The sequence below is a fragment of the Mobula hypostoma genome, chromosome 4, assembly GCF_963921235.1.
Source record: "Mobula hypostoma chromosome 4, sMobHyp1.1, whole genome shotgun sequence".
Lineage (NCBI taxonomy): Eukaryota > Metazoa > Chordata > Chondrichthyes > Myliobatiformes > Myliobatidae > Mobula > Mobula hypostoma.
The window spans coordinates 50,618,711-50,646,605 of record NC_086100.1 but is presented as its reverse complement, the minus strand read 5'-3'; the positions used below and the strand labels follow the sequence as shown (position 1 = coordinate 50,646,605).

General features: G+C 42.3%; 1 protein-coding gene across 1 annotated transcript in view; it reads left to right on the top strand.

Annotated features, from left to right (window-relative positions):
* Positions 1–27,895, top strand: part of si:ch211-51h4.2 (uncharacterized) — a 435,103-nt gene that overhangs the window by 203,767 nt on the left and 203,441 nt on the right. Inside the window, exons 10-11 of the mRNA XM_063045772.1 lie at positions 16,590–16,648; positions 23,647–23,711. Of these exons, the coding sequence (XP_062901842.1) occupies positions 16,590–16,648; positions 23,647–23,711 (124 nt within the window). The remainder of the gene's footprint in view (positions 1–16,589; positions 16,649–23,646; positions 23,712–27,895) is intronic.

Sequence of the window (27,895 nt, the reverse complement as noted above, 5' to 3'; positions counted from 1 at the left end):
ATGTCATATGACATAACCATCATGGTCTTTCTATACCCATGAATGTTCTTGGCAAATTTTTCTTTAGAAGTCTTTATGAGGCAGGTGACCCCAGCCATTATCATTACTCACCATAGGTTGAATGTCTGGTGTCATAGTCACATAACCAGGACTTGTGATATGCGCCAACTGTTCATATGACCATCCACCACCTGCTCCCATTGCTTCATGTGACCTTGATCAAGAGGCTAAGTCCCTTACCCGAGGGTGAGCTGCAGCTAGCAGAAGGAAGGAGCGCCTTACATCTCCTTTGGTAGAAATCAGTCTACCCCAGAAGTCAATCAGGATCTTCCCGAACCAGGAACCCTGGATCAATAGTTCTGTGCTAGTAATACTTACAGTGCGACATCGAGCTTACATCGCTGGCGATCAGCTAGAGCTCAAGAAAACCAGCTATGACCTGTGCAAAGCTATCAAGGCTGCGAAACAACAATATAGAGAGATGATTGCGTCAAGATTCACAACGAATAGCACACGTGACTTGTGGTGAGGGCTGCATACCAGCACAGACTTCAAAGCTAAACGTTGTGCTGCTGCAAACATCGCAGCCACTCTTCCAGATGAGCTCAATGGCTTTAACACTCGGTTCGATGTTGCTAACTCTGAGCCTCCAAGGAAAGCCACCACTTCAACCTGCAACCTGGTCATCTCTGAGGCTGAGGTACGCAGATGTTTCCGATGTGTGGACAGTGGCAAGTCTGCGGGACCAGACGGCATCCCAGGGTGAATACTCAGGATGTGCGCAGCACAACAGGCAGGTGTGTTTACAGACATTTTTAATCTCTCCCTCTCCCAGTGTAGAGTGCCCTCCTGCTTCAAATTATCCACCATTGTCACTGTACCAAAAAAGACCAAGGTAACATGCCTGAACGACTGGCGTCCTGTCACACTCACCTCAATGAGAGGCTGGTCAAGGACTACATTTGCAGCTTGGTACCAACCAAACTGAACCCCCTACAATTCGCCTACCAACACAACAACGCAGTAGCCACTGCTCTACATACTGTCCTTGAACATCTGGAGAAGAAGGATGCTTCCACACCTGGAGAGGAGTGATGCTTATGTGAGAGTACTGTTCTTGGACTGCTGTTCAGCATTCAACAACATAATTCCCTCCAGGCTTGATAAGAAGCTCATACACCATGGCCTTCACCCTGCTTTGTGCAGCTGGATCCTGGACTTCCTGTGAGATCACCGGCAGGTGGTAAGAGTGGGCTCCGTCACCTCTGCCCCTCTGACCCTCAACAAGGGAGCCCCCCAGGGCTGTGTCCTAAGCCTCTCCTTTACCCTCTGTGCACCCATGACTGTGTTGCCACTCCCAGCTCCAAACTGCTAATTAAATTTGCAAATGATACTACATTGATAGGCCTTATCTCAAATAATAATGAGGCAGCCTACAGAGAAGAAGTCACAGTGGTGTCAAGAAAACAACCTTTCCCTCAATGTTGTAAAACCAAAGGATCTGGTTGTGGACTACAGGAGGAATGAAGATAGGCTAGCCGCTATTGACATCAGGTGGATCTCGGGTTGAGAGGGTGAACAGCTTCAAATTCCACAGTATACGCATCACCGAGGACCTCACGTGGTCTGTACACACCAGCTGTGTGGTGAAAAAGGCACAGCAGTGTCTCTTTCACCTCAGACGGTTGAGGAAATTTGGTATGAGTCCTCAAATCCTCAGAACTTTCTACAGGGGCACAATTGAGAGCATCCTGACTGGCTGGATCACTGCCTGGTCATCACAGGACTCTGCAGAGAGTGGTGCGGACAGCCCAGTGTCTCTGTGGATGTGAACTTCCCAGTGTTCAGGGCATTTACAGCAACAGGTGCGTAAAAAGGGCCCAAACGATCACTGAGGACCTGAATCACCCCAACCACAAACTGATCCAGCTGCTACCATGCAGGAAACAGATTAAAGTCAAGGCCAACAGGCTCCGGGACAGCTTCTTCCACCAGGCCATCAGAATGCTTAATTCACTCTGACACAATTGTATTTCTAAGCTATTTTGACTGTTCTGTTGTATATCTTACTGTACATACTATTTATTACTAATTACTATGATTTGCACATTGCACATTCAGACAGAGGCATAATGAAAAATATTTTACTCATGTATTTGAAGGATGTAAGAAATAATGTCAATTCTCTGTAAATTTGCAGCTCTAAATCCCACTGAGTGTTGGGTGGTCTACAATATAATGCCATTGTAGTTGTCGCCCCTTTCTTATTCCTCAATTGCACCCATAGACCTCTCCAGTCTGTCCTGCCTGAGTTTGTAATGCCTGATTTGTAATGCCACCACTCCCCCTATAATGGCTCCCGCTCAACCACATCTAAAACAACGTAACCCTGGAACATTTAACGGCCAATCCTGCCTCTCCTGCAACCAAGTCTCACTAATGGCTACAATGTCGTGATTATACATGCTGATAAGCTCATCTGCCTTACCTACAATACTTCTTGCATTGAAATATACACAACTCAGAACACTAGTCCCATCATGCTCAACCTTTTGATTCCTGACTTTGTATGTAGGTTTGACTACAACTTTTCCCAAAACTAAATTAAAATTAAATTTTTAATACCTCAGAGGAGCACGAGAAAGCACTTTGTTTTGAAAGGTTTCTTCACTCCTGGATTTCATTCCTCGTTAAACTGAATAATTTCTAATGAGAATCAGGATACAATAATTCAAATTGCTGAAATTCAAGCAAGTTGCTGATGGAAACAAATCCCATTAAGATATCCAGATTATATTTGACCTTGGTTGACAAGTGACCAATAATGTTTGTGCCAGGTTATTACCATCTACAACATCAGAAAACAGCAGCTTCAACCACCATTGTGGAGAAGGGCAACACATCGGAGCACAAGTACCTAGAACTTTCCCTTCTAATCATAAACTAACCCATCTTAGCAACATCACTAATCATTACCTCTGGGCCAAAATCCTGCAACTCATTATTAGCACACAAGTGAGTCTGCAATTGCTGAAAACCTTGATCAACACACGCAAAATGCTAAAATGCTGGAGGAACTCAGTAAGTCAGGAGGCATCCAAAGTGGGAAATAATTACTCAGTTCTGATGAAGAGTCTTGGCCCTATTTCCATCCCCCTCCATAGATGCTGCCTGACTTGCTGAGTTCCTCCAGCATTATGTATGTGTTTCTCATTCCTAGCAGTGATGTGAGAGGACCTTCAGTAAATAGACTGCAGGAGTTAGAAACATAGAAAACTTACAGTGTTAGCTGTGAGGAGGATGCTAAGAGGATGCAGGGTGACTTGGATAGGTTGGGTGAGTGGGCAAATTCATGGCAGATGCAATTTAATGTGGATAAATGTGAAGTTATCCACTTTGGTGGCAAAAATAGGAAAACAGATTATTATCTGAATGGTGGCCGATTAGGAAAACGGGAGGTGCAACGAGACCTGGGTGTCATTATACACCAGTCATTGAAAGTGGGCATGCAGGTGCAGCAGGCGGTGAAAAAGGCGAATGGTATGCTGGCATTTATAGCGAGAGGATTCGAGTACAGGAGCAGGGAGGTACTACTGCAGTTGTACAAGGCCTTGGTGAGACCACACCTGGAGTATTGTGTGCAGTTTTGGTCCCCTAATCTGAGGAAAGACATCCTTGCCATAGAGGGAGTACAAAGAAGGTTCACCAGATTGATTCCTGGGATGGCAGGACTTTCATATGAAGAAAGACTGGATGAACTGGGCTTGTACTCGTTGGAATTTAGAAGATTGAGGGGGGATCTGATTGAAACATATAAAATCCTAAAGGGATTGGACAGGCTAGATGCAGGAAGATTGTTCCCGATGTTGGGGAAGTCCAGAACGAGGGGTCACAGTTTGAGGATAAGGGGGAAGCCTTTTAGGACTGAGATTAGGAAAAACTTCTTCACACAGAGAGTGGTGAATCTGTGGAATTCTCTGCCACAGGAAACAGTTGAGGCCAGTTCATTGGCTATATTTAAGAGGGAGTTGGATATGGCCCTTGTGGCTACGGGGATCAGGGGGTATGGACGGAAGGCTGGTGCAGGGTTCTGAGTTGGATGATCAGCCATGATCATAATAAATGGCGGTGCAGGCTCGGAGGGCCAAATGGCCTACTCCTGCACCTATTTTCTATGTTTCTATGTTTCTACAGCACAATACAGGCCCACAAACCTGTGCCGAACATGTCCTTACCTGAGAAATTACCTAGGGGTTACCCATAGCCCTCTACTTTTTTAAGCTCCATGTACCAATCCAGGAATCTCTTAAAAGACCCTATCGTATCTGCCTCCACCACTATCGCCGGCAGCCCATTCCACGTACTCACCACTCTCTGCGTAAAAAAACTTACCTCTGATATCCCCTCTGTACCTGCTTCCAAGCACCTTAAAATTGTGCCCTCTCGTGCTAGCCATTTCAGCCCTGGGGAAAGGCCTCTGACTATCCACACGATCAATGCCTGTCATCATCTTATACACCTCTATCAGGTCACCTCTCATCCTCCGTCGCTCCAAGGAAAAAAGGGCCGAGTTCACTTAATCTATTCTCATAAGACATTCTTCCTAATCCAGGCAACATCCTTGTAAATCTCCTCTGCACCCTTTCTATGGTTTCTACATCCTTCCTGTAGTGAGGCGACCAGAACTGAGCACAGTTCTCCAAGTGGGATCTGACCAGGGTCCTATATAGCTGCAACATTACCTCTTGGCTCCTAAACTCAATTCCATGATTGATGAAGGCCAATGCACTGTATGCCTTCTTAACCACAGAGTCAACCTGCACAGCTACTTTTAGTGTCCTATGGACTCAGACCCCAAGATCCCTCTGATCCTCCACACTGCCAAGAGTCTTACCATTAATACTATATTCTGCCATCATACTTGACCTACCAAAATGAACCACCTCACACTTATCTGGCTTGACCTCCATCTGCCACTTCTCAGCCCAGTTTTGCGTCCTGTCAATGTCCTGCTGTAACCTCTGACAGCCCTCCACACTATCCACAACACCCCCAACCTTTGTATCATCAGCAAATTTACTAACCCATCCCTCCACTTCCTCATCCAGGTCATTTATAAAAGTCACGAAGAGTAGGGGTCCCAGAACAGATCCCTGAGGCACATCACTGGTCACCGACCTCCATACAGAATATGACCCACCTACAACCACACTTTGTCTTCTGTACACCACGGTTCCTATACCCTACTATTCTTTTCATGTCTCATTGGAATGTATCTATGCAGAACTCCATGCAAATATCCCCTGAACATTTGCCATATTTCTTCCGTACATTTCCCTGAGAACATCTGTTCCCAATTTATGCTTCCAAGTTCCTGACTGATAGCCTCATATTTAACCTTACTCCTATTAAACACTTTCCTAACTTGTCTGTTCCTATCCCTCTCCAATGCTATGGTAAAGGAGGTAGAATTGTGTTCACTATCTGCAAAATGTTCTCCCACTGAGAGATCTGACACCTGACCCAAGTTCATTTCCCAATATCAGATCAAGTACGGCCTCTCAGATATCTACATATTGTGTCAAGAAACCTTCCTAGGGGTTTTCAAGATGGTTGTGCGGTGAAAAGTCTGCTTTGCTGAGCTCAGCACTGCAGCACTGATAATTTCGCATATAAACCTATCCATTTCAACTTTTTTTAAAATGCTCAAGTGTTGGATTTAATGAGATGAACTTTAATGAGTATTTTTTTTTGAGCTGCTTCAACACCATGCCAAGATGGGCTGCACAGAGCGCTCCCCCGGGGCTGAGGAGCTAGCTACTGGTAGCTATGTTAACACGTTGGACCCTGCTTTTGGTCAAGTAATTCAGGAAGTTACGGAGAACATATCCAAAATGATGGACAAGAAACTGCCTCCACGCTCTCTAACACTCCAAAACCACACATTGAAGCTTAAAAATCTTGATACAAGGACAACCAAGGCTGAGGGCCGAACCTCCGTGGTAGAAACTGTAACTGATCAGGCCCAAAGCCACATCCGGGCACTAGAAAAGCAAGTTCAAAGCCTGTCTGACTATATCAATGATCTTGAGAACAGAGGTAGGAGAAAGAATATACAAATCATCGGTCTACCTGAAGGTACAGAAGGCAGCCAACCGGCAAAGTTTTTTGAAGGCTGGCTGCCTAATTTCCTTGATTTGGAAACCAAGGCTGGATGCATTAAAGTGGAAAGAGCTCATTGCACGCTGGTGCCAAAACTGGGCCCAGGCCACCACCCTCGACCCGTCCTCGTGCTGTTCCATAATTTCGGTGATAAGCGAAGAGTGATGGAGGCTTTGAGGCGCCGCGGGACTGATGCCCAGGCTTTAATATATGTGGGATCCAGGCTTATGTTTTTTCAAGATTTTTTGGCAGCCGTTATTCGGAAGCACAAGGTATTCGACCAGGTAAAGAAGCGGCTGAGAGAATCCGAAATCCAGTACTTTATGCTATACCCAGCGGCACTGAAAATCACCTACAACGGGACCACCAAGATATTTGATTCTCCTGGCAAAGCTAAAACTTTTGTGGACACATTGGGCTAAAGGATGTATACAGTATATTGTGTAGCCCTGGTTGTGGACGATAACATGCTCAATGGTCGCTTTATTTTACCTTTTCATTACTTGACGGCAAGATATCTTATAGGATGGGTAACGTGTTTGTTTTGATTGATAGCCTGAAGGAGTTTAAACATGACAGTAACAAATTGGTGGATTGATAAAATATGTCCTGTTTTCATTTTTGACTATGTTAAATGCCATATTGGCAGTGGGGCAGAATATGGGGTGCTAGAAGGTTCAGATATTCCCTTTAAGTGTGGGGTAAGTCCCCTTGTTCAGCGCTGTTGGCGCTTTGTTTTTTTGTGTGTTTTTTTTATTTACTTATTGCTGCTCAGCTGATCTTAAGCCGGGTTTCTTTTCCTCCAGAGTCACATGATTGTTATAAAGGGTTATGACTAGTAATATATTAAAATTGTGCATTTGGAACATTAAGGGGAGTCATTCACCAATCAAGAGAAAGAAAATCCTACTAAACCTGAAAACGGAAAGGGTGGATATAGCCTTATTGCAGGAGACACATTTAAATGATAAAGAACATCTAAAACTGCAACAGAGTGGATTTGATCAAGTCTACTTTTAATCTTTTAATGCCAGGAATAGGAGGTGGCCATTTTAATTAGGAAGAACTTACCTTTTACGTTATTAGACTGCATTAAGGATAAGTATGGGAGATTTGTGATTGCTAAGGCTTCAATATATGGAGAGGAATATGGTATTCTCAATGTTTACTGCCCTCCAGCTCATCCTCTCAAATTCCTAACAAATGTTTTTTTCCAAACTCACAAGCTTTTCAATATGAAATATTATTGTTGGTGGGGATTTTAATTGTCCCATGGACCCATTAATGGACTGAGTGCCTGGTGGTCCCCCATTGCTCTCCTCACATGTGGAGAATTAGGACTTGTGGATGTCTGGAGGTTGTTATATCCCTCAGACAAAGACTTCACATTTTTTTCTAATCCACACAAGTGTTACACCAGAATAGACTTTTTTCTCACCCCCAAAACGCTCCTAGATTTAGTTGTATCCTGCACAATTGGAAATATCGCTATTTCTGACCATGTGGCAGTATATTTAAGTATTAAGCCCAAAGATAATTCAGCACGATCCAGACATTGGAGGCTGAATCCTTTTATTCTAAAAGATAATAAATTTATGGACTACTTTACTTCTGAATTCAAAACTTTCCTATCTATTCATTCCAAATCAGCTGGTAGTCCATTGATGCTCTGGGAAACCGTGAAGGCCTATGTAAGGGGATTAATTATCTCCTGCTCTGCCAGTAAGAAGCAACAAGCTGCGGAGTGGGAGCAAGGCTTGCGGCAGCTGAAAAGGATTATATTAATAAGCCTTCTGCAGACAAGTTGCAGAATATCACAGCCCTATGCTGTACTGAATTCTTTACTTACACAAGCAGCCAAAAGAAAATTGACATTTGCTAAACAACGTTTGTTTTAACATGGTGAGAAACCGGGTAGGTATTTGGCTTATTTAGCTAGAAAGAAAAATGCCTCTCAGACTATTGCTTCAATTGGGGGTGGGACAGGAGCCCTCACTAGTAATTCTAAAATGATTAATGTTGTGTTTAAGAATTTTTATTCTAAACTGTATCAATCTGAGTAATGTAATGATGGACAATCTAAGATGGAGTCCTTTTTCAGGAATTTAGATCTCCTAGGCATTTCTTCTGAACAAGAGTCCCTCCTCAATGCTCCGTTATCTATACATGAGATACAGGAAGCTGTGAGACAGCTCCAAAGTGGGAAGGCCCCTGGTCCTGATGGACTCACTAGTGAATTCTATGAAGAGTTCACAGGGTTATTATCAGAGCCTATGCTAAACATGTTCAATCATTCATTTAATTGTGGTCTCCTCCCACCATCATTGAGAGAAGCTAATATCTCCCTAATTCTTAAGAAAGGAAAGAGCCCTGAAGACTGAGCCTCCTACAGGCCTACTTCATTGTTAAATGTTGACTTTAAAATCTTATCTAAAACCTTAGTGTTGCGATTAGAAACTGTGTTACCTTTTATCATAAAAGAGGATCAAATGGGTTTTGTAAAAGGCCATAGATCATCTAACAATATCAGAAGATTACTTAATGTAATTCAGGCATGTCAGCAACAGGCAGTGGACAGCTTGGTGGTTTCCTTAGATGCAGAAAAGGCCTTTCATCATGTCGAATGGCCATATCTTTTTTTCACTTTAGAACGATTTGGTTTGGGCAATAATTTTATTAAGTGGGTGAAGGTTCTTTATAATGATCCTTTGGCTGCGATTCTCACTAATGGTATTAGGTCGGATAACTTTAATATTCTGAGGGGCAGCTGGCAGGCTGCCCTTTATCACCACTACTTTTCACACTAGTGATCGAGCCATTGGCTGAGGCTATTCGGCAAGACCCCAAAATATCTGCTCCAGACATAGGACTAAAGTCACATAAAATTACATTGTATGCAGATAATGTTCTAATTTTCTTATCAAACCCTGCTATATCAGTGCACCACCTTATACAATGCATCAATTTATTTAGTACCTTTTCAGGTTATAAAATCAACTTGACGAAATCAGAGGCTAGATCTCTGGGGAATCTGCAGCAGGTACCTGACGCTCAGGGTGTTTTCCCCTTTAAGTGGTCGCAGACAGGTTTTGTTTACTTAGACATATTTATCACACCTTCGTTTGATCAATTGTTCAAAACTAACTTTATACAGTTATTTGACAAAATCAAACAGGATCTTGAGTGATGGAACACTCTTCCCATTTCTTGGCTTGGCCGAATATCCTTGCTCAAAGTGAACATTCTTCCTCGTCTGCTCTACCCAATACGAATGATTCCAGTTATTTTTACCCAACAAATACATTAAAAAATAAATGGCTACTTTGTTTCTTTCATCTGGAACAAAAGAAGACCCTGTATTAAAATGTCTAAGTTACAGCTTCCCAGTAGTCTAGGGGGTCTGGATTTTCCAGACATCAAAAAATATCAATTAAGTTTTTATCTTATGTGGTTGACTGGGTTTGCAGGGACCCATCCTCAAGTTGGCAAGACATTGAAGCTTCACAAGCAAAATGCCCTCTTATTAATTTGCTTTTCTTCGATAAGATGAGACTAGTTAAGGAATATTGTCGCAATCCAATAACAATTAATACAGTCAGGGCTTGGAGGGCGGTGTGACAAATTGAGGGCAATGCAGCGAAAATATCACCCTTCATTCCAATAACCGGTAGTCCAGATTTTCAGCCTGGCATAATGGATTCTAGATTTAAACCTTGGATTTCTAAGGGTATTTTCCATCCAGGAGATTTGTTTGATGAAGGAACGATGATGTCTTTTTGTCAAATAGTGCAGAAATTTAACATACCCAACAAAGATCTTTTCCGTTTCTTTCAGATAAGAGATTATATACAGAAAAAAATATCATTGTTAACTGATTTCTAGGGAATGTTCTTGTAGAGAGGCTGAGCAGCTGGGAAGTGTCTGGGAGGAAGAGCTGGGAGTAGAAATTACAGCTGAAAGATGGGCAGACATCTGTGATAATACAAAGAAATTTTCAGTTTGTAATAGAACTAAAGCATTGCAACTCAAAATTCTGCATAGAGCCCATCTAACTCCAGATCGTCTCTCGAAATTTAAGACGGGTGTTTCTCCAATGTGTTCAAAATGTAAAGTAAATACTGGAACTTTCACCCACTGTTTTTGGACTTGTCCCAAATTTCAGACTTACTGGAGTGATATTTTGGGTGAAATGGAAAAGATTCTGAAGATAGAGCTTGAACTGGACCCAGTGTCTTTTCTCTTAGGCTTACCCAGCAGTTGTATTATTAATGCACATCAGAAAAAATTTCTTAACATCTTGACTTTTTGTGCGAGGAAGAACATTTTACTTTGTTGGATAGCCGATGAGGCCCTTGGACTTTTTGGTTGGCGTAAATTAATCATGGAATACATTCCTTTGGACTTTTTGACATGTATGGTGCATTCAAAAACAAATAGTTTTCATAAAACATGGCAACCTTTTCTGCAGTATATAGATGTAAACCTGTCTGCTATACTAATAAGGGCTTTTGTATAGGATGTTATGATGATGTCTATATTTTGATGGAAGTGTTCTGATAGCTGATATCTGTGAGGGGAAGAAATGTAAATGCAAGTGTATCTGGAAATTGAAAGTTTTGTTATGCTGAGCAAAAAATAAAATAAAATTTTAAAAGAAACCTTCCTGAACACACCTAACAAACTCTACCCCATCTAAACCCCTTGCTCTAGGGAGATGCCAATCAATATTTGGGAAATTAAAATCTCCCACCACAACAACCCTGTTATTATTATACCTTTCCAGAATCTGTCTCCCTATCTGCTCCTCAATGTTCAAGGTGGGAAATTTAAGGAGAAGTAGTAAGTGATGATCTTGCGAGAAACTGGACATTCTGTAAATGAGCTGAACCCACAGTAATTTCCTATTAGAATTTAGCTGGTATTACTGCGATTGCAATTGATTGAATTGAATCCCAGGAGCTCAAATACGCCAAACTAAATTTTATTGCGGTGAGTGAAATGGCACCAAAGAACACTCAGTGTTGTCAGGGTTGAAAATCTGGCTGAGTGCCTTCCTTTTTAATTTGAGATGACTTTCTGAATTCAATTCAACAAATTAGTTGAATTTTGAATCAGTGTCTAATTAAGTCTACTTATCACCCTGTTATTTTGGCATTTAGAATTAACTCCAATTATTTCTTTCTCCCACCAGAACATTGCCAGCTCTAACATTGAACAGTAGCCACTTAGTAAACTGCTGTAATAATTTCGTCAGTTACAGAGAGTCTCTGGAACGCACACATTTCTGACTCAGGCAAGAAAGCTTCCAGAGACTCAAGGCTGGCATATGTTGGTGATGCAGTTCCAAGTGTTACTTGCTATGCGATTGGAAGAAGTTTGACTGTTCTGTTTGGAAAGGAAGGTTGGATGGAACTTGCGCTGCTGATGATGGAGGAAGGAGGTATGAATAGACTCAAATCTCTAAGCAGGAAGTCTCCTTGTTATTTGCTAAAGAGCAGCTGTGTCTAATGAATCATAAGAGTACAGTCTAGTGATTTGAATTGTTGAAAGATGCAAAGTAAAACTAGTCTGTAGCACCAAGATGTAATTATAGCAAGGCATCAAATATAAATGTGGATGTAAGAATTGGGCAAGTAACCTCTGTATCGCAGTAACTGCCCCCAAGACATTGACCAATATGTGGCATGGTAGTTTTGCTGTTAGCGTAACGCTCTGCAGCCAGCACAAGCAATTGGGGTTCAGTCCACGCCACTCTCGGAAAGGAGTTTATACATTCTCCCTGTGACTGTGTGGGTTTCCTCCCCTTGCTGTGGTTTCCTCTCACATTCCAAAGGCAGATGGTTAAAGTTAATAAGTTAATAAGTTATGGGTATGCCATGTTGGTGCCAGAAGCATGGTAATACTTGTGGGCTGCCCCTAGCACATTCTTGGACTATGTTGGCCGTCGATGCAAATGGCGCATTTCATTATCTGTGGAACACCCTGGTAAATATTTTACTGCTAATGTTGTCGGATATTTCATGTAATGATTTTCTATAGAAGCAATGTGTTCTGCTGGTAGTGTTTGGGTTACCGTTAAAGATAAGGGATGCTTCGGAATGTTGCATGTCCAATCAGGAGGATGGAATCGAGAGAAGGTTCTAGAGAGCACTGGGGGAGAGGTTTTGTGATAGACACTGAGGTGGGTCAAGGTCTTTTTTTCGGTGGGAGATAGAGAAGAAGCTCGACAGAACCGGCCATAGGATTCAAAATGGTGGGAATCCGATGGAGCCCAAGAGGGGGAGTTTTAGCGGGGATCGATGAATGGGAGTTAGCACCGTGAGTACATTAGATACAACAGCTTTTGGAAAATTTGAGCTCATGCCTGTGCACATTTGACTGTTTAATTATGATGGACCCTTTTGGTTTTTTCTCGTTCTTTTCTTTAATAATTCTTTGGTTAAGTTAACGTTCGTAAATATACTTTCTTTATAATTGTATGCAGTGAACAGTCCGTTATTTCTTGCTGAAGGGTGATTGGATGGGAACAGTAAGTTACACGGTATTCACACAAATCGGGGTTCGGGTGGATGAGGCACCACAACCTCACAGATATGGCAGGACCCAAATCATATCGACCGTGGGCATGAAGAGTTCTGAGGAAGGTGGTTCTCTCACTGCTCAGTCTGGTGGCTGTTAGTGAGGGGCTAACGGGCTGCATCTCTAGAGAAGCCCATTAAAAAAGGATTTCATATGTTTCAAAGTCAATGTGACAAATAACAGCTATTCTAATCTAATCTGATCTAAAAGTCTAACCACCAACTACTTTCTGCTGAAAGGATCATTCGTGTGTCTCTTCCACCTGTTTGAGATATGTACCAGGAGCATTGCCTCGGCAGGGCCCTCAGCATTGTCAATGATCCTCCCCATCCGATATACAATCTCTTTGAATTTGAATTTGAATCAGCCTGGAGGTACCATAGCACTAGGATGGGAAGCAGTTTCTGCCCCCAGGCTATGAGACTCCTCAACCCCCTGCCACCACCCATGTCGCATCATGTATTAAGTGCCAGAAGCATTATCATCATCATCATCATCATCATCATCATCATCAGGTGCCGTGCCCAGTTTGAGCTTTGACTGTCATGGCACACACACTCCTGTTTTAGGTCAAGTGGATCAATTCATTGCTATTCATTTCCAGTTCTCTGGCTGCTGTCTCCATCATCATTTGTCTTTGTCTTCCTCTTGCTTTCTTCCCTTCAATCTTTCCCATAATTACTGTGCATTCTAACTCCTCTTTCCTAATCACATATCCAATGAAGTTACGTTGCCTTTTCATGATCTCATACATTATTTCTTTTTTTGTGTTTGCTCTGTTCATGACATTCTCATTCGATATTCGTTTTGCCCATGATATTCTTTGCATCCTCCTCAAAAACCACATCTCTGCTGCTACAATTCATATCCTCATGTTACTAGATATTGCCCAACATTCTGAGCCATATAACATAAGTGGATAAACGTAACATTTCAGTACTCTGAGGCGGGTTGTCATGCCTAGTTTAGTGTTGGTCAGTATACTCTTCATTCTCATAAAGGTGTCTTTTGCCATCCCTATTCTTCTTTTGATGTCCAAGTCGCACCTGCCATCTGATGTCACCCAACTTCCTAAGTAGCAAAATTTCTTTACTTGTTTTATGTCTTTTTCATTTATTCTCAGCCTGCAGATAGGATTCTCCTTCTTTTTGGATATCACCATACATTCTGTCTTTTTGCAATTGATAGATAGACCCATTTTTGCACTTTCTTCAACAATTATATCAATTAAGTTTTGTAGTTCTTCCTCCATACTTGCAATTAACACAGTGTCATCTGCATATCTGAAATTATTGATGTTTTCACCACCAAATTTGATTCCCAAGATGTCTCTTATTTTTTGTAATATTGTTTCACTGTACACATTAAATAAATCAGGGGAGAAAACACAAACTTGTCTAACACCTCTCTTGATTTTCGTAAACTGACTCACTTCTCCATCTATTCTTACAGCGGCAGTTTTTTCCCAGTACAGATTTCTGATTAGGCGGAGGTCTTTCAAATCTAGATCAAGAGTTTTCTGTAAAATTTCAAATAACTTACTGTGCTTCACTTTATCTAATGATTTTGTGTAGTCAGTAAAACAAACAAACCATCTTTTTGCACTTGAGTAGCTCGTTCTGATAGTATCCTTAACATCAATATAACGTTTCTTGTATCTTCGTCTTTCACAAAACCACATTGTTCTTTACCCATTTCAGCTTGTATTGTACTTTTAGCTCTTGTCATCAAAATTCTTAGAAGTATCTAAGTGATATGACTCATTAAACTTATGGTCCTATGTAATTCACATTCTATTTCTCCAGGTTTCTTAGGAAGAGTGATAAATACTGACTTTTTCATCCCTTCTGGTATTATTCCAGTCTCATAAATGTCATTGATTAAATCAGTAAGTTCTTCAATTCCATAATCTTCAATGGCAATAATTTGTTCTATTACTAATTCATCAGGACCTGCTGCCTTTCCTGATTATACTGTTTACTTTTTAACTTGTGACTTAATGCACCTTAATTTTACTTTGTGTTATGTTTGAGTTATGCATACTGTGTCGCACACCTTGGTCGGGAGGAATGTTTCGTTTGGCAATACACGTGTATGCAGTTGAAATCATAATAAACTTGATCTTGAACTTAATGTTCAATGCATTACCATTGTCAAATCTTCCACCATTAATGTCCTGGCTACAGAACCTCAACTATATCTGCTGCATTAACACAGTATCTCTTTCCTGTTTTTGATTCTAATATAAAATATGTTAATTGTGGAAAACGATAGATTTTCAACTCAGCTTTCACAGCCTAAGATTGTGTAACTCTGAGAAAAAAGTACTTATTTGCAATGCTAAAGTATTCTTATTTCAATAACAAGAGTTGTTCAATGCAAAACATATGATTAAACATGGACATGTTATGATTTAAAATTAAGTATGTTAAAATCTTTTAATGTTAATTAGTTTTCAAACACCTGTTTTTCAATAATTTTGCTGGTGTTTTGTTCACATCAATTAAGCCCAAAGAAAGCTTTATGTGAGCAATTTAATTAGCAAATAATAGTATTTAAATGATAAAATAAATGTGGCACATATTTGCTTAGGACATGCAAACTCACCCCACTCTTGCCTCAAAGTTATAGCTGTGGCCAGTGCATGCCATAGGATAAAACATACATACTATAAGTAAACATTTACATTCGTAGGCAGGTGCTCATAAATCTGCATTTGCTATTCTACCCTTGAGTCAGAGTCCCTTAAAGGCAGGTGGTGTTGGGGAAGCAAGGAATTTGCAGAGGGACTTGGACAGATTAGGAGAATGGACAAAGAAATGACAGATGGAATACAGTGTAGGGAAGTGTATGGTCATGAACATTGTTAGAAGGAACAAGGTACGGACTATTTTCTAAAAAGAAAATATATTCAGAAATCAGAATTGCAAGGGGACTTGGAGTCCACCTGCAGGATTCCCTGAAGGTTAACTTGTAGGCTGAGTCAGTAGTAAGGAAGGCAAATGCAATATTAGCATTTATTTCAGGAACATGAGAATATGAAAGCAAAGATGTAATGCTGAGACTTTATAAAGAGTTCTTCAGAATACTTTTGAAGTATTGTGAGCAGCATTTGGCCTCTTATCTAAGAAAGAGTGTGCTGGTGTTGGAGAGGGTCCAGAATAGGTTTACAAGAATTATTCCAGAAATGAAAGAGTTAACATATGAGGAGCATTTGATGGCTCTTGGCCTGAAAGAGGGACATCTCATTGAAACCAACCAAATATTGAAAGACCTTGATAGAGTGGATGTGCAGACAATAGTTCCAATGTTGAGGGAGTCCAGAACCAGAGCAAACAACCTCAGAGTGCAAGTCTTTCCCTTTAGAGCAGAGATGAGGAGAAATTTCTTTAGGCAGAGCATTGTGAATCTGTTGAATTCATTGCCACAGACAACTCTGGAGGTCAAGTTATTGGGTATATTTAAAGTGGAGGTTAATAGCTACTTAAAGGTAGTAGGGAGAAAGCAGGAGAATAGGGTTGAGAGGGAAAATAAATCACCCAAGATTCAAAGGGTCAAAGGGCCAAATGGTCTAATTTTAGTCTAATTTTGCTCCAATGTCTTACAATCTTATGGTCAAGGTGAGTGGCAAAATGGTAATCTTAAAGGAATGCATATTAGATCATCACTGCAACTCTTAGACCAAGCAAAAGTACTTAAATCAATAATAATGAAATCTACATTAAACAGAATTAATTTAGTGCTTAATTTTGTTCTTTGGAATTAATAGAGATCTTTAGATCTAGCTTACAACTGTGCTACCATATCAAATTTAAATTAAACTAATATGTCTTCATGCTTTTGTTTAGGAGGCATTGTAAATGTGATGCCAATGTTATTTTCTAAAATTTCACGAAAGAGATCTCAGGTAAGATTTAAGCATGTTTAAACATTTTTTGAACTGAATGTTGCCATTGTTAACAATATTTGTTATAGAATAGTAATCTGCTTTAATAAACATATTTTACCCCATCAATAATTATTTACTGTGATCAGGATAGAACATAAAACATAAAACATAGGACATAGAATAGTACAGGCCCTTCGGCCCATATTGTTGTGCTGACCCTCAAACCCTGCCTCCCTTATAACCCCTCACCTTAAATTCCTCCATATACCTGTCCAGTAGTCTCTTAAATTTCACTAGTGTATCTGCCTCCACCACTGACTCAGGCAGTGTATTCCACACACCAACCACTCTCTGAGTAAAAAACTTTCCTCTAATACTCCCCTTGAACTTCCCACCCCTTCCCTTAAAGCCATGTCCCCTTGTATTGGGCAGTGGTGTCCTGGGGAAGAGGCAATGGCTGTCCACTCTATCTATTCCTCTTAATATCTTGTATTCCTCTATCATGTCTCCTCTCAATCCTCCTTCTCTCCAAAGAGTAAAGCCCTAGCTCCCTTAATCTCTGATCATAATCCATGCTCGCTAAACCAGGCAGTATCCTGGTATATCTCCGTACCATTTCCAATGCTTCCACATCCTTTCTATAGTGAGGCAACCAGAACTGGACACAGTACTCCAAGTGTGGCCTAACTAGAGTTTTATAGAGCTGCATCATTACCTCGCGACTTTTAAACTCTATCCCTCCACTTATGAAAGCTAACACACCATAAGCTTTCTTAACTACCCTATCTACCTGTGAGGCAACTTTCAGGGATCTGTGGACATGTATCCCCCAGATCCCTCTGCTCCTCCACACTACCAAGTATCCTGACATTTACTTTGTACTTTGCCTTGGAGATTGTCCTTCCAAAGTGGACCACCTCACACTTCTCCGGGTTCAACTCCATCTGCCACTTCTTAGCCCACTTCTGCAACCTATCAATGTCTCTCTGCAATCTTTGACAATCCTCTACCCTACCTACAACATCACCAATCTTTGTGGCATCTGCAAACTTGCCAACCCACCCTTCTACCTCCACATCCAGGTCGTTAATAAAAATCATGAAAAGTAGAGGTCCCAGAACCGATCCTTGTGGGACACCACTAGTCACAACCCTCCAATCTGAATGTACTCCCTCCACCACGACCCTCTGCCTTCTGCAGGCAAGCCAATTCTGAATCCATCTGGCCAAACTTCCCTGGATCCCATGCCTTCTGACTTTCTGAATAAGCATACCGTGTGGAACCTTGTCAAATGTCTTACTAAAAGCCCTGTAGATCAAATCCACTGCATTACCCTCTTCTATATGCCTGGTCACCTCCTCAAAGAACTCTATCAAGCTTGTTAGACACGATCTGCCCTTCACAAAGCCGTGCTGACTGTCCCTGATTGGACCATGATTCTCTGAATGCCCATAGATCCTATCTCTAAGAATCTTTCCCAACAGCTTTCCCACCACAGACGTAAGGCTCACTGGTCTATAATTACCCGGACTATCCCTACTACCATTTGAACAAGGGGACAACATTCGCCTCACTCCAATCTTCCGGTACCGTTCCTGTAGACAACGAGGACATAAAGATCCTAGCCAGAGGGTCAGCAATCTCTTCCCTCGCCTCGTGGAGCAGCCTGGGGAATATTCCATCAGGCCCCGGGGACTTACCCATCCTAATGTATTTTAATAACTCCAATACCTCCTCTCTCTTAATATCAACATGCTCCAGAACATCAACCTCACTCATGTTGATCTCACCGTCATCAAGTTCCCTTTCATATAACCATATAACAATTACAGCACAGAAACAGGCCATCTCGGCCCTTCTAGTCCGTGCCGAACTCTTACTCTCACCTAGTTCCACCGACCTGCACTCAGCCTATAACCCTCCATTCCTTTCCTGTCCATATATCTATCCGATTTAACTTTAAAATGACAACATCGAACCTGCCTCAACCACTTCTGCTGGAAGCTCGTTCCACACAGCTACCACTCTCTGAGTAAAAAAGTTCCCCCTCATGTTACCCCTAAACTTTAGCCCTTTAACTCTCAACTCATGTTCTCTTGTTTGAATCTCCCCCACTCTCAATGGAAAAAGCCTATCCACGTCAACTCTATCTATCTCCCTCATAATTTTAAACACCTCTATCATGTCCCCCCTCAACCTTCTACGCCCCAAGGAATAAAGACCTAACTTGTTCAACCTTTCTCTGTAACTTAGGAGATGAAACCCAGGCAACATTTTAGTAAATCTCCTCTGTACTCTCTCAATTTTATTGACATCTTTCCCATAATTCGGTGACCAGAACTGTACACAATACTATAAATTTGGCCTCACCAATGCCTCATACAATTTCAATATTACATCCCAACTCCTATACTCAATGCTCTGATTTATAAAGGCCAGCATACCAAAAGCTTTCTTCACCACCCTATCCACATGAGATTCCACCTTCAGGGAACTATGGACCATTGTTCCTAGATCCCTCTCTTCTACTGCATTCTTCAATGCCCTACCATTTACCATGTATGTCCTATTTTGATTAGTCCTACCAAAATGTAGTACCTTACAGTTTTCAGCATTAAACTCCATCTGCCATCTTTCAGCCCACTCTTCTAACTGGCCTAAATCTCTCTGCAAGCTTTGAAAACCCACTTCATTATCCACAACCCCACCTATCTTAGTATCATCTACATACTTACTAATCCAATTTACCAGCTCATCATCCAGATCATTAATGTATATGACAAACAACATTGGACCCAGTACAGATCCCTGAGGCACACCGCTACACACCATCCTCCAATCTGACACACAGTTATCCACCACTATTCTCTGGCATCTCCCATCTAGCCACTGCTGAATCCATTTTACTACTTCGATATTAATGCCTAACGATTCAACCTTCCTAACTAACCTTCTGTGTGGAACCTTGTCAAAGGCCTTACTAAAGTCCATATAGACAACATCCACCGCTTTACCCTCGTCAACTTTCCTCGTAACCTCATCAAAAAATTCAATAAGATTTGTCAAACATGACCTTCCACGCACAAATCCATGTTGACTGTTCCTAATCAGACCCAGTCTATCCAGATAATTATATATACCATCTCGAAGAATACTTTCCATCAATTTACCCACCACTGATGTCAAACTCACAGGCTGATAATTGCTAGGTTTACTCTTAGAACCCTTTGTAAACGATGGAACCACATGAGCAATACGCCAATCCTCCGGCACCATCCCCATTTCTAATGACATTTGAAATATTTCAGTCAGAGCCCCTGCTATTTCCACACTAACTTCCCTCAAGGTCCTAGGGAATATCTTGTCCGGACCCGGAGACTTATCCACTTTTATATTCCTTTAAAGCGCCAGTACTTCCTCTTCTTTAATCATCATACTTTCTATAACTACCCTTCTTGTTTCCTTTACCTTACACAATTCAATATCCTTCTCCTTAGTGAATACCAAAGAAAAGAAATTGTTCAAAATCTCCCCCATCTCTTTTGGCTCCGCACATATCTGTCCACTCTTATTCTCTAAGGGACCAATTTTATCCCTCACTATCCTTTTGCTATTAATATAACTGTAGAAACCCTTTAGATTTATTTTCACCTTACTTGCCAAAGCAGCCTCGTATCTTCTTTTGGCTTTTCTAATTTCTTTCTTAAGATTCTTTTTACATTCTTTATATTCCTTGAGCACCTCATTTACTCCAAGCTGCCTATACTTATTGTAGATCCCTGTCTTTTTCCGAACCAAGTTTCCAATATCCCTTGAAAACCATGGCTCTCTCAAACTTTTAACCTTTCCTTTCAACCTAACAGGAACATAAAGATCCTGTACCCTCAAAATTTCACCTTTAAATGACCTCCATTTCTCTATTACATCCTTCCCATAAAACAAATTATCCCAATCCACTCCTTCTAAATCCTTTCGCATCTCATCAAAGGTGAATTGGTGAATACCAAAGAGAAGTATTCATTGAGGACCTCGCTCACTTCCTCAGCCTCCAGGCACATCTTCCCACCTTTATCTCTAATTGGTCCTACCTTCACTCCTGTCATCCTTTTGTTCTTCACATAATTGAAGAATGCCTTGGGGTTTTCCTTTACCCTACTCGCTAGGGCCTTCACATGCCCCCTTCTTGCTCTCCTCAGCCCCTTCTTAAGCTCCTTTCTTGCTTCCCTATATTCCTCAATAGATCCATCTGATCCTTGTTTCCTAAACCTCATGTATGCTGCCTTCTTCCACTTGACTAGATTTTCCACCTCACTTGTCAACCATGGTTCCTTCACCCTACCATTCTTTATCTTCCTCACTGGGACAAATTTATCCCTAACATTCTGCAAAAGATCTCTGAACATCGACCACATGTCCATAGTACATTTCCCTGCAAAAACATCATCCCAATTCACACCCGCAAGTTATAGCCTTATAGCCTCATAATTTGCCCTTCCCCAATTAAAAATTTTCCTGTCCTCTCTGATTCTATCCTTTTCTATGATAATGCTAAAGGCCGGGGAGCGGTGGTCACTGTCCTCCAGAAGCTCACCCACTGAGAGATCTGTGACCTGACCCAGTTCATTACCTAGTACTAGATCTAGTATGGCATTCCCCCTGGTCGGCCTGTCCACATACTGTGACAGGAATCCGTCCTGGACACACTTAACAAACTCTGCCCCGTCCAAACCCTTGGAACTAATCAGGTGCCAATCAATATTAGGGAAGTTAAAGTCACCCATGATAACAACCCTGTTATTTTTGCACCTTTCCAAAATCTGCCTCCCAATCTGCTCCTCAGTATCTCTGCTGCTAGCAGGGGGCCTATAGAATACTCCCAATATAGTAACTGCTACCTTCCTGTTCCTGACTTCTACCCATACTGACTCAAAAGAGGATCTCCTTCAGTTAGTCCTGACGAAGGGTCTCGGCCTGAAACGTCGACTGCGCCTCTTCCTATAGATGCTGCTTGGCCTGCTGCGTTCACCAGCAACTTTGATGTGTGTTCCTGTTACATTATCCACCTTTTCTGTAGCTGTAATAGTATCCCTGACCAGTAGTGCCGCCCCTCCTCCCCTTTTTCTGCCCTCTCTATCCCTTTGAAAGCACTGAAATCCAGGAATATTGAGAATCCATTCCTGCCCTGGTGCCAGCCAAGTCTCTGTAATGGCCACTACATCATAATTCCATGTATGTATCCAAGCTCTCAGTTCATCACCTTTGTTCCTGATGCTTCTTGCATTGAAGTACAAGCACTTTAGCCTTTCTACCTTCCTACCTTTACACCGTTTATTCTGCTTCTCTTTCCTCAAAGCCTCGCTATATGTTAGATCTGGCTTTACTCCATGCACTTCTGCCACTGCTCTATCGCTCAGGTCCCATTCCCCTTGCAAATTAGTTTAAACCCTCCCGAACCATGCTAGCAAACTTACCTGCAAGGTTATTGCTCCCCCTCGAGTACAGGGGTAACCCATCCAATCTGTACAGGTCCCACCTTCCCCAGAAGAGATCCCAATGATCCAAAAATTCTGAAACCCTGCTCCCTGCACTAACTACTCAGCCACACATTCAACTGCCATCTCCCCCAATTCTTACCATCACTGTCACGTAGCACTGGCAGCAATCCTGAGAACGCCACCCTTGAGGTCCTGTTCTTCAGCCTTCTGCTAGTTCCAGAAACTCACACTTCAGGACCTCATCCCTCTTCCTGCCTATGTCGTTGGTGCCAACATGTATCACGACTTCTGGTTGCTTTCCCTCTCGTACCAGGATGTCGTGCACCGTGTCAGAGACATCCCAGACCCTGGCACCTGGGAGGCAACAAACCATGCGGGTGTCCTTCTCACGTCCACAAAATCTCCTGTCTGCTCCCCTGACTATAGATTCTCCAATGACGACAGCTCTCCTCTTCTCCGTCCCACCCTTCTTCACCACAGGGTCAGACTCAGTGCCAGAGGCCCTGCCACCATGGCTCACACCTGGTTGGTCGTCCCCGCCAACTGTATCCAGGATGGTAAACTTATTAGTCAGGGGAATGGCTACAGGGGTGCTGTGCACTACCTGTCTATTCACCTTCGCTTCCCCACCTCTGACTGTCACCCAACGACCTGCTTCCGACAGCCTAGGTATGACTACCTCCCTGTAGCTCTCATCTATGACGGCCTCATTCTCCCTTATGAGTCGTTGGTCATCCAGCTGCTGCTCCAGATTCCTTACACGGTCTTCCAGATCGCCCAGCCGTATGCACTTCTGGCAGATGTGACTCTGCGGGAAAGGGGAGTTCCCCCAAGTCTGCCACATCTCACATGAGAGGCACATCACCGTCTCAAGAGGCATTGTAAAGACTAACTGGGAACAAGCTCGTCCTCTACCTCTTCTCGTTGAAGCCTCTCGAGTCAAAGCCTCAAAGCTCCACTCCTTCACTGGCCCACTCACTCACTGGCCGCTTTCCACTGGCCACTATGCTTGAGCTACCCCTTTATTTATAAGCTAACCTTAAGCTGTATTTCAAATTCTTTTGGTTCCCTTGTAATTTGATAAAGTATGCCTTATCTAAAAGAAGTTTGAGACAAATCTAAAACAAATAAAAAAATCACCACAAAATCCTTGTGAATATTATCTAGGGAGTCCAGCAGCAAGCAATATTAACATTCTCTGAAGCAGGTTCTTCCTACTTGATAGTAGAAAGAAATAAGCTGATGTGATCAATATTATTTCCTTGTTCATATTAAAACCACATTTTATGTTGCCTTTTAATCTGGACAATCCTTTGTCAGCAGAATGTGAATCAGTACTATTTTTTCAGATAAAGATTTACATGATTGAATTCAAGTATTATCCCGGCTGAGACCTACATAATTATTAAATATGTGAAATGGGTTATATATCTGATACTTCAAAAACTGGTGATATTTATTTTATTGACAAAGTGTGTTCTTGCCGCAGTTTAAAATATTCCATTTTCTTGTTTGCGGAAGGTATTGTGGTTTCGCAGAGCTGTCATTGGAGGCCTCACGACTTGTGCTGTGCTGAATATTTTCTGGTAGGCCTTCACATGCATACTGTGATTAATTTGAAGAGCGTTTATTTTTGAAATAATATCCTCCTTTCCTAGTTCCTAAAATGCCGGATCATGACAACAGCCAGAAAGACTGGACTGTATACACTACCAAAGCTTATTAAAATAAATCAGACCATAAGACGGAGGAGCAGAATTCGACCATTCAGTCCCTCGAGCTCTGCTCCACCATTACATCATGGCTGATTTACTATTCCTCTCAACCCCTATTCTCCTGTCTCATCCCTGTAATCTTGGACACCCATGCTAATCAAGAATCTATCAACCTCCGCTTTAAAAAACACCCAATAACTTGCCCTTCACAGCCAGCTGTGGCAAGGGATGCAAAAGATTCATCACCATCTGGCTAAAACAATTCCTTCTCATCTAGGATTGAAATGGATTCTAAGGCTGTGCCCTCTGGTCCTAGACTCACCCATTATAGGAAACATCCTCTCTGTATCTCTGTAGGGGAGAACCAGTGGATGTGGTATATTTGGATTTTCAAAAGGCTTTTGACAAGGTCCCACACAGGAGATTAGTGTGCAAACTTAAAGCACATGGTATTGGGGGTAAGGTATTGGTGTGGGTGGAATTGGTTAGCAGACAGGAAGCAAAGAGTGGGAATAAACGGGACCTTTTCAGAATGGCAGGCGGTGACTAGTGGGGTACCGCAAGGCTCAGTGCTGGGACCCCAGTTGTTTACAATATATATTAATGACTTGGATGAGGGAATTAAATGCAGCATCTCCAAGTTTGCGGATGACACGAAGCTGGGTGGCAGTGTTAGCAGTGAGGAGGATGCTAAGAGGATGCAGGGTGACTTGGATAGGTTGGGTGAGTGGGCAAACTCATGGCAGATGCAATTTAATGTGGATAAATGTGAAGTTATCCACTTTGGTGGCAAAAATAGGAAAACAGATTATTATCTGAATGGTGGCCGATTAGGAAAAGAGGAGGTGCAACGAGACCTGGGTGTCATTATACACCAGTCATTGAAAGTGGGCATGCAGGTACAGCAGGCGGTGAAAAAGGCGAACGGTATGCTGGCATTTATAGCGAGAGGATTCGAGTACAGGAGCAGGGAGGTACTACTGCAGTTGTACAAGGCCTTGGTGAGACCACACCTGGAGTATTGCGTGCAGTTTTGGTCCCCTAATCTGAGGAAAGACATCCTTGCCATAGAGGGAGTACAAAGAAGGTTCACCAGATTGATTCCTGGGATGGCAGGACTTTCATATGAAGAAAGACTGGATGAACTGGGCTTGTACTCGTTGGAATTTAGAAGATTGAGGGGGGATCTGATTGAAACGTATAAAATCCTAAAGGGATTGGACAGGCTAGATGCAGGAAGATTGTTCCCGATGTTAGGGAAGTCCAGAACGAGGGGTCACAGTTTGAGGATAAAGGGGAAGCCTTTTAGGACCGAGATTAGGAAAAACTTCTTCACACAGAGAGTGGTGAATCTGTGGAATTCTCTGCCACAGGAAACAGTTGAGGCCAGTTCATTGGCTATGTTTAAGAGGGAGTTAGATATGGCCCTTGTGGCTACAGGGATCAGGGGGTATGGAGTGAAGGCTGGGGCAGGGTTCTGAGTTGGATGATCAGCCATGATCATAATAAATGGCGGTGCAGGCTCGAAGGGCCGAATGGCCTACTCCTGCACCTATTTTCTATGTTTCTATGTTTTCTATGTTTCTATGTATCCACTCTGTCTAAGCCCTTCAATCTGTCTGCCTTCGTAATTTGTCACATTATATTGTCCATACTTGTACAATGGAGCTGGAGAGTGGTTCCTGTTCTCTGTGTGTTTTTATAAGTTCTAGTTTAATTATCATTCATCCATACATATGAATGCAGCAAATGATTCAGCTTTCCTCCGCGGGCCGAGGTGCAAAACACCGTACCGACAGTCACACACAACACATATAGTTATTGTAACAGAAAAACGTACTGGTCACAGAAAAATATATAAATGTAGCCCAAATCCTTGAGTGGCATGGCCTTTTAGATTGATGGTACATATGATGTTGTCCTGGAGCAAACACGCAACAGTCATCATCATGCACTAGTGCAGCTGCAGCTGCAGATGAATGCAATCCAACTGGTCTGCCATCGAGCTAACACTGGACGGCAGCACTGATGAGATGGGCCGAGCCCCCACACTCTCCCACACTGGCTCCAGCTCCGGCTCCGCTGTATCCTCCCCTGGAGCTGCCACAGGTGACCCTGCAAACGTGAAGGCCTGGTCCACGCGACAACACAGGCCACACAACACTCCCCCTCTCCGCCATCAGTCTTGATTATGAACCAGTTAACTTCCTATTTATAAAAATAGTTCATTCTCAGTTATTCTACAAAAAATGATGTGTGTACCATTCTGGATTCAGTATTGGTTTTCAACATTTGTAGGTACTTTTATGTTTATAGGTATAGATATTTCAACCTTCCTTGGCTGTCCTCCTCCTAGCTGCATACTGTCAGAGGCTAAAGAGCAAGGCCGCAAAGATAAGGACAACAAAAAGGTAGTTGGGGGAAGCAGAAGAGCTGCTACAGGATTGCTTCAATAGGTAGACTAGGCCTCACCAGAGAATCTGAACGAATACGCCACGGTTGTCACGGGCATTATTAAAACAGTCATAGATGAGTGTGTACCCACAAGATAATTCGGAGTCTTCCGCAACCAGAAGCCTTGGATGAACTATGAAATTTGAAATCCACTGAGGGCTAGATCAGTGGCATTGAGGTCTGGCTACCAAGTAAAATACAAGAGGTACAGGTTATCATCTCCGGAAAGCCATCTTGCGTGCAAAGTGGCAATTCGAGACCAAACTTGAATCACTAAAAGATGCTCGACAGCTGTGGCAGGGCTTGAATGCTTTCACTGCTTACAAAGTGAAACCAAGCAACTTAATTGACAGCAAAGCTTTGGTCCCAGATGAGCTCAATGCCTTCTGTGCTCGCCTTGACCATCAAAACATGGAGGAACCATCACAGACTCCCACAGCTCCCAATGACCCTATGATTTCAGACTCTGAGGACAACATGAGAGCATCCTTCAGGAGGATGAACCCATGGAAAGCATCTGACTCTGATGGGGTACCTGGTCGAACACCAAATAACTATATTGATCAACTGCCTGGAGTGTTTACCGATATCTTTAACATCTTGTTTTGGCCGTCTGAGGTATCCTTCAAGCAGGTTACAGTTATACTAGTGCCTAAGAAGAACATGGTAATCTGCTCCAAAGACTATTATCCAGTAGCACTTACGTACAGTTTGGTGAAGTGCTTTGAGAGGCTGATGATGAAACCTATCAAATTAGACCTGAGAAATGACTTGGATCCACCACGGTTTGCCTACAGTTACAACAGGTCCACAGCAGATGCCATTTCATTGGCTTTTCACTCAACCCTGGAACATCTGGACAGTGAAGGTGTGTACATCAGGATGCTCTTCATCAGTTATAGCTCAGTATTCAATACCATCATTCCCTAAAAACTAATCAATAAGCTTCAAGATCTAGACCTCAATACCTCCTCGATTGGATCCTCAATTTCTTCACTTGCAGACCCTGGTCAGTTTGGGTTGGCAAAAACTTCTCCTCCGCAATATCCATCCACACAGGGCATCACAAAGCTGTTTGCTTAGCCCCTGTTATACTCTATATTTATGACTGTGAGGCTAAGCACAGCTCCAATGCCATATTTAAGTTTGCTGACAGCACCATTCACAATGGCCGAATCAAAGGTGGTGACAAATTCGGATACAGGAGGGAAATTGAAAATCTGGCTGAGTGGTGCTAGAACAATGACCTCTCACTCGATCCCAGTAAGACCAAGGAGTTGATTATTAACTTCAGGGGGAGGAAACAGGAAGTCCATAAGCCAGTCCTCAGCAGGGGATCAGAGGTGGATTGCATCAGTAATTTTAAACTCTTTGGTGGTGTTATCACTTAAGAGGGTCTGTCCTGGGTCCAGCATATAAAAGCCATTACAAAGAAAACATGGCAGCACCTCTACTTCCTTAGAAGTTTGCAAAGATCCGGCATGACATGACATCAACTTTGCATATTGGTTGTTTGTCCTGTTGGGTGCTGTCTTTCATTGGTTCTATTGTGTTTCTTGGATTTACTGTGCATGTTTGCAAGGAAATAAATCTCAGGGTTG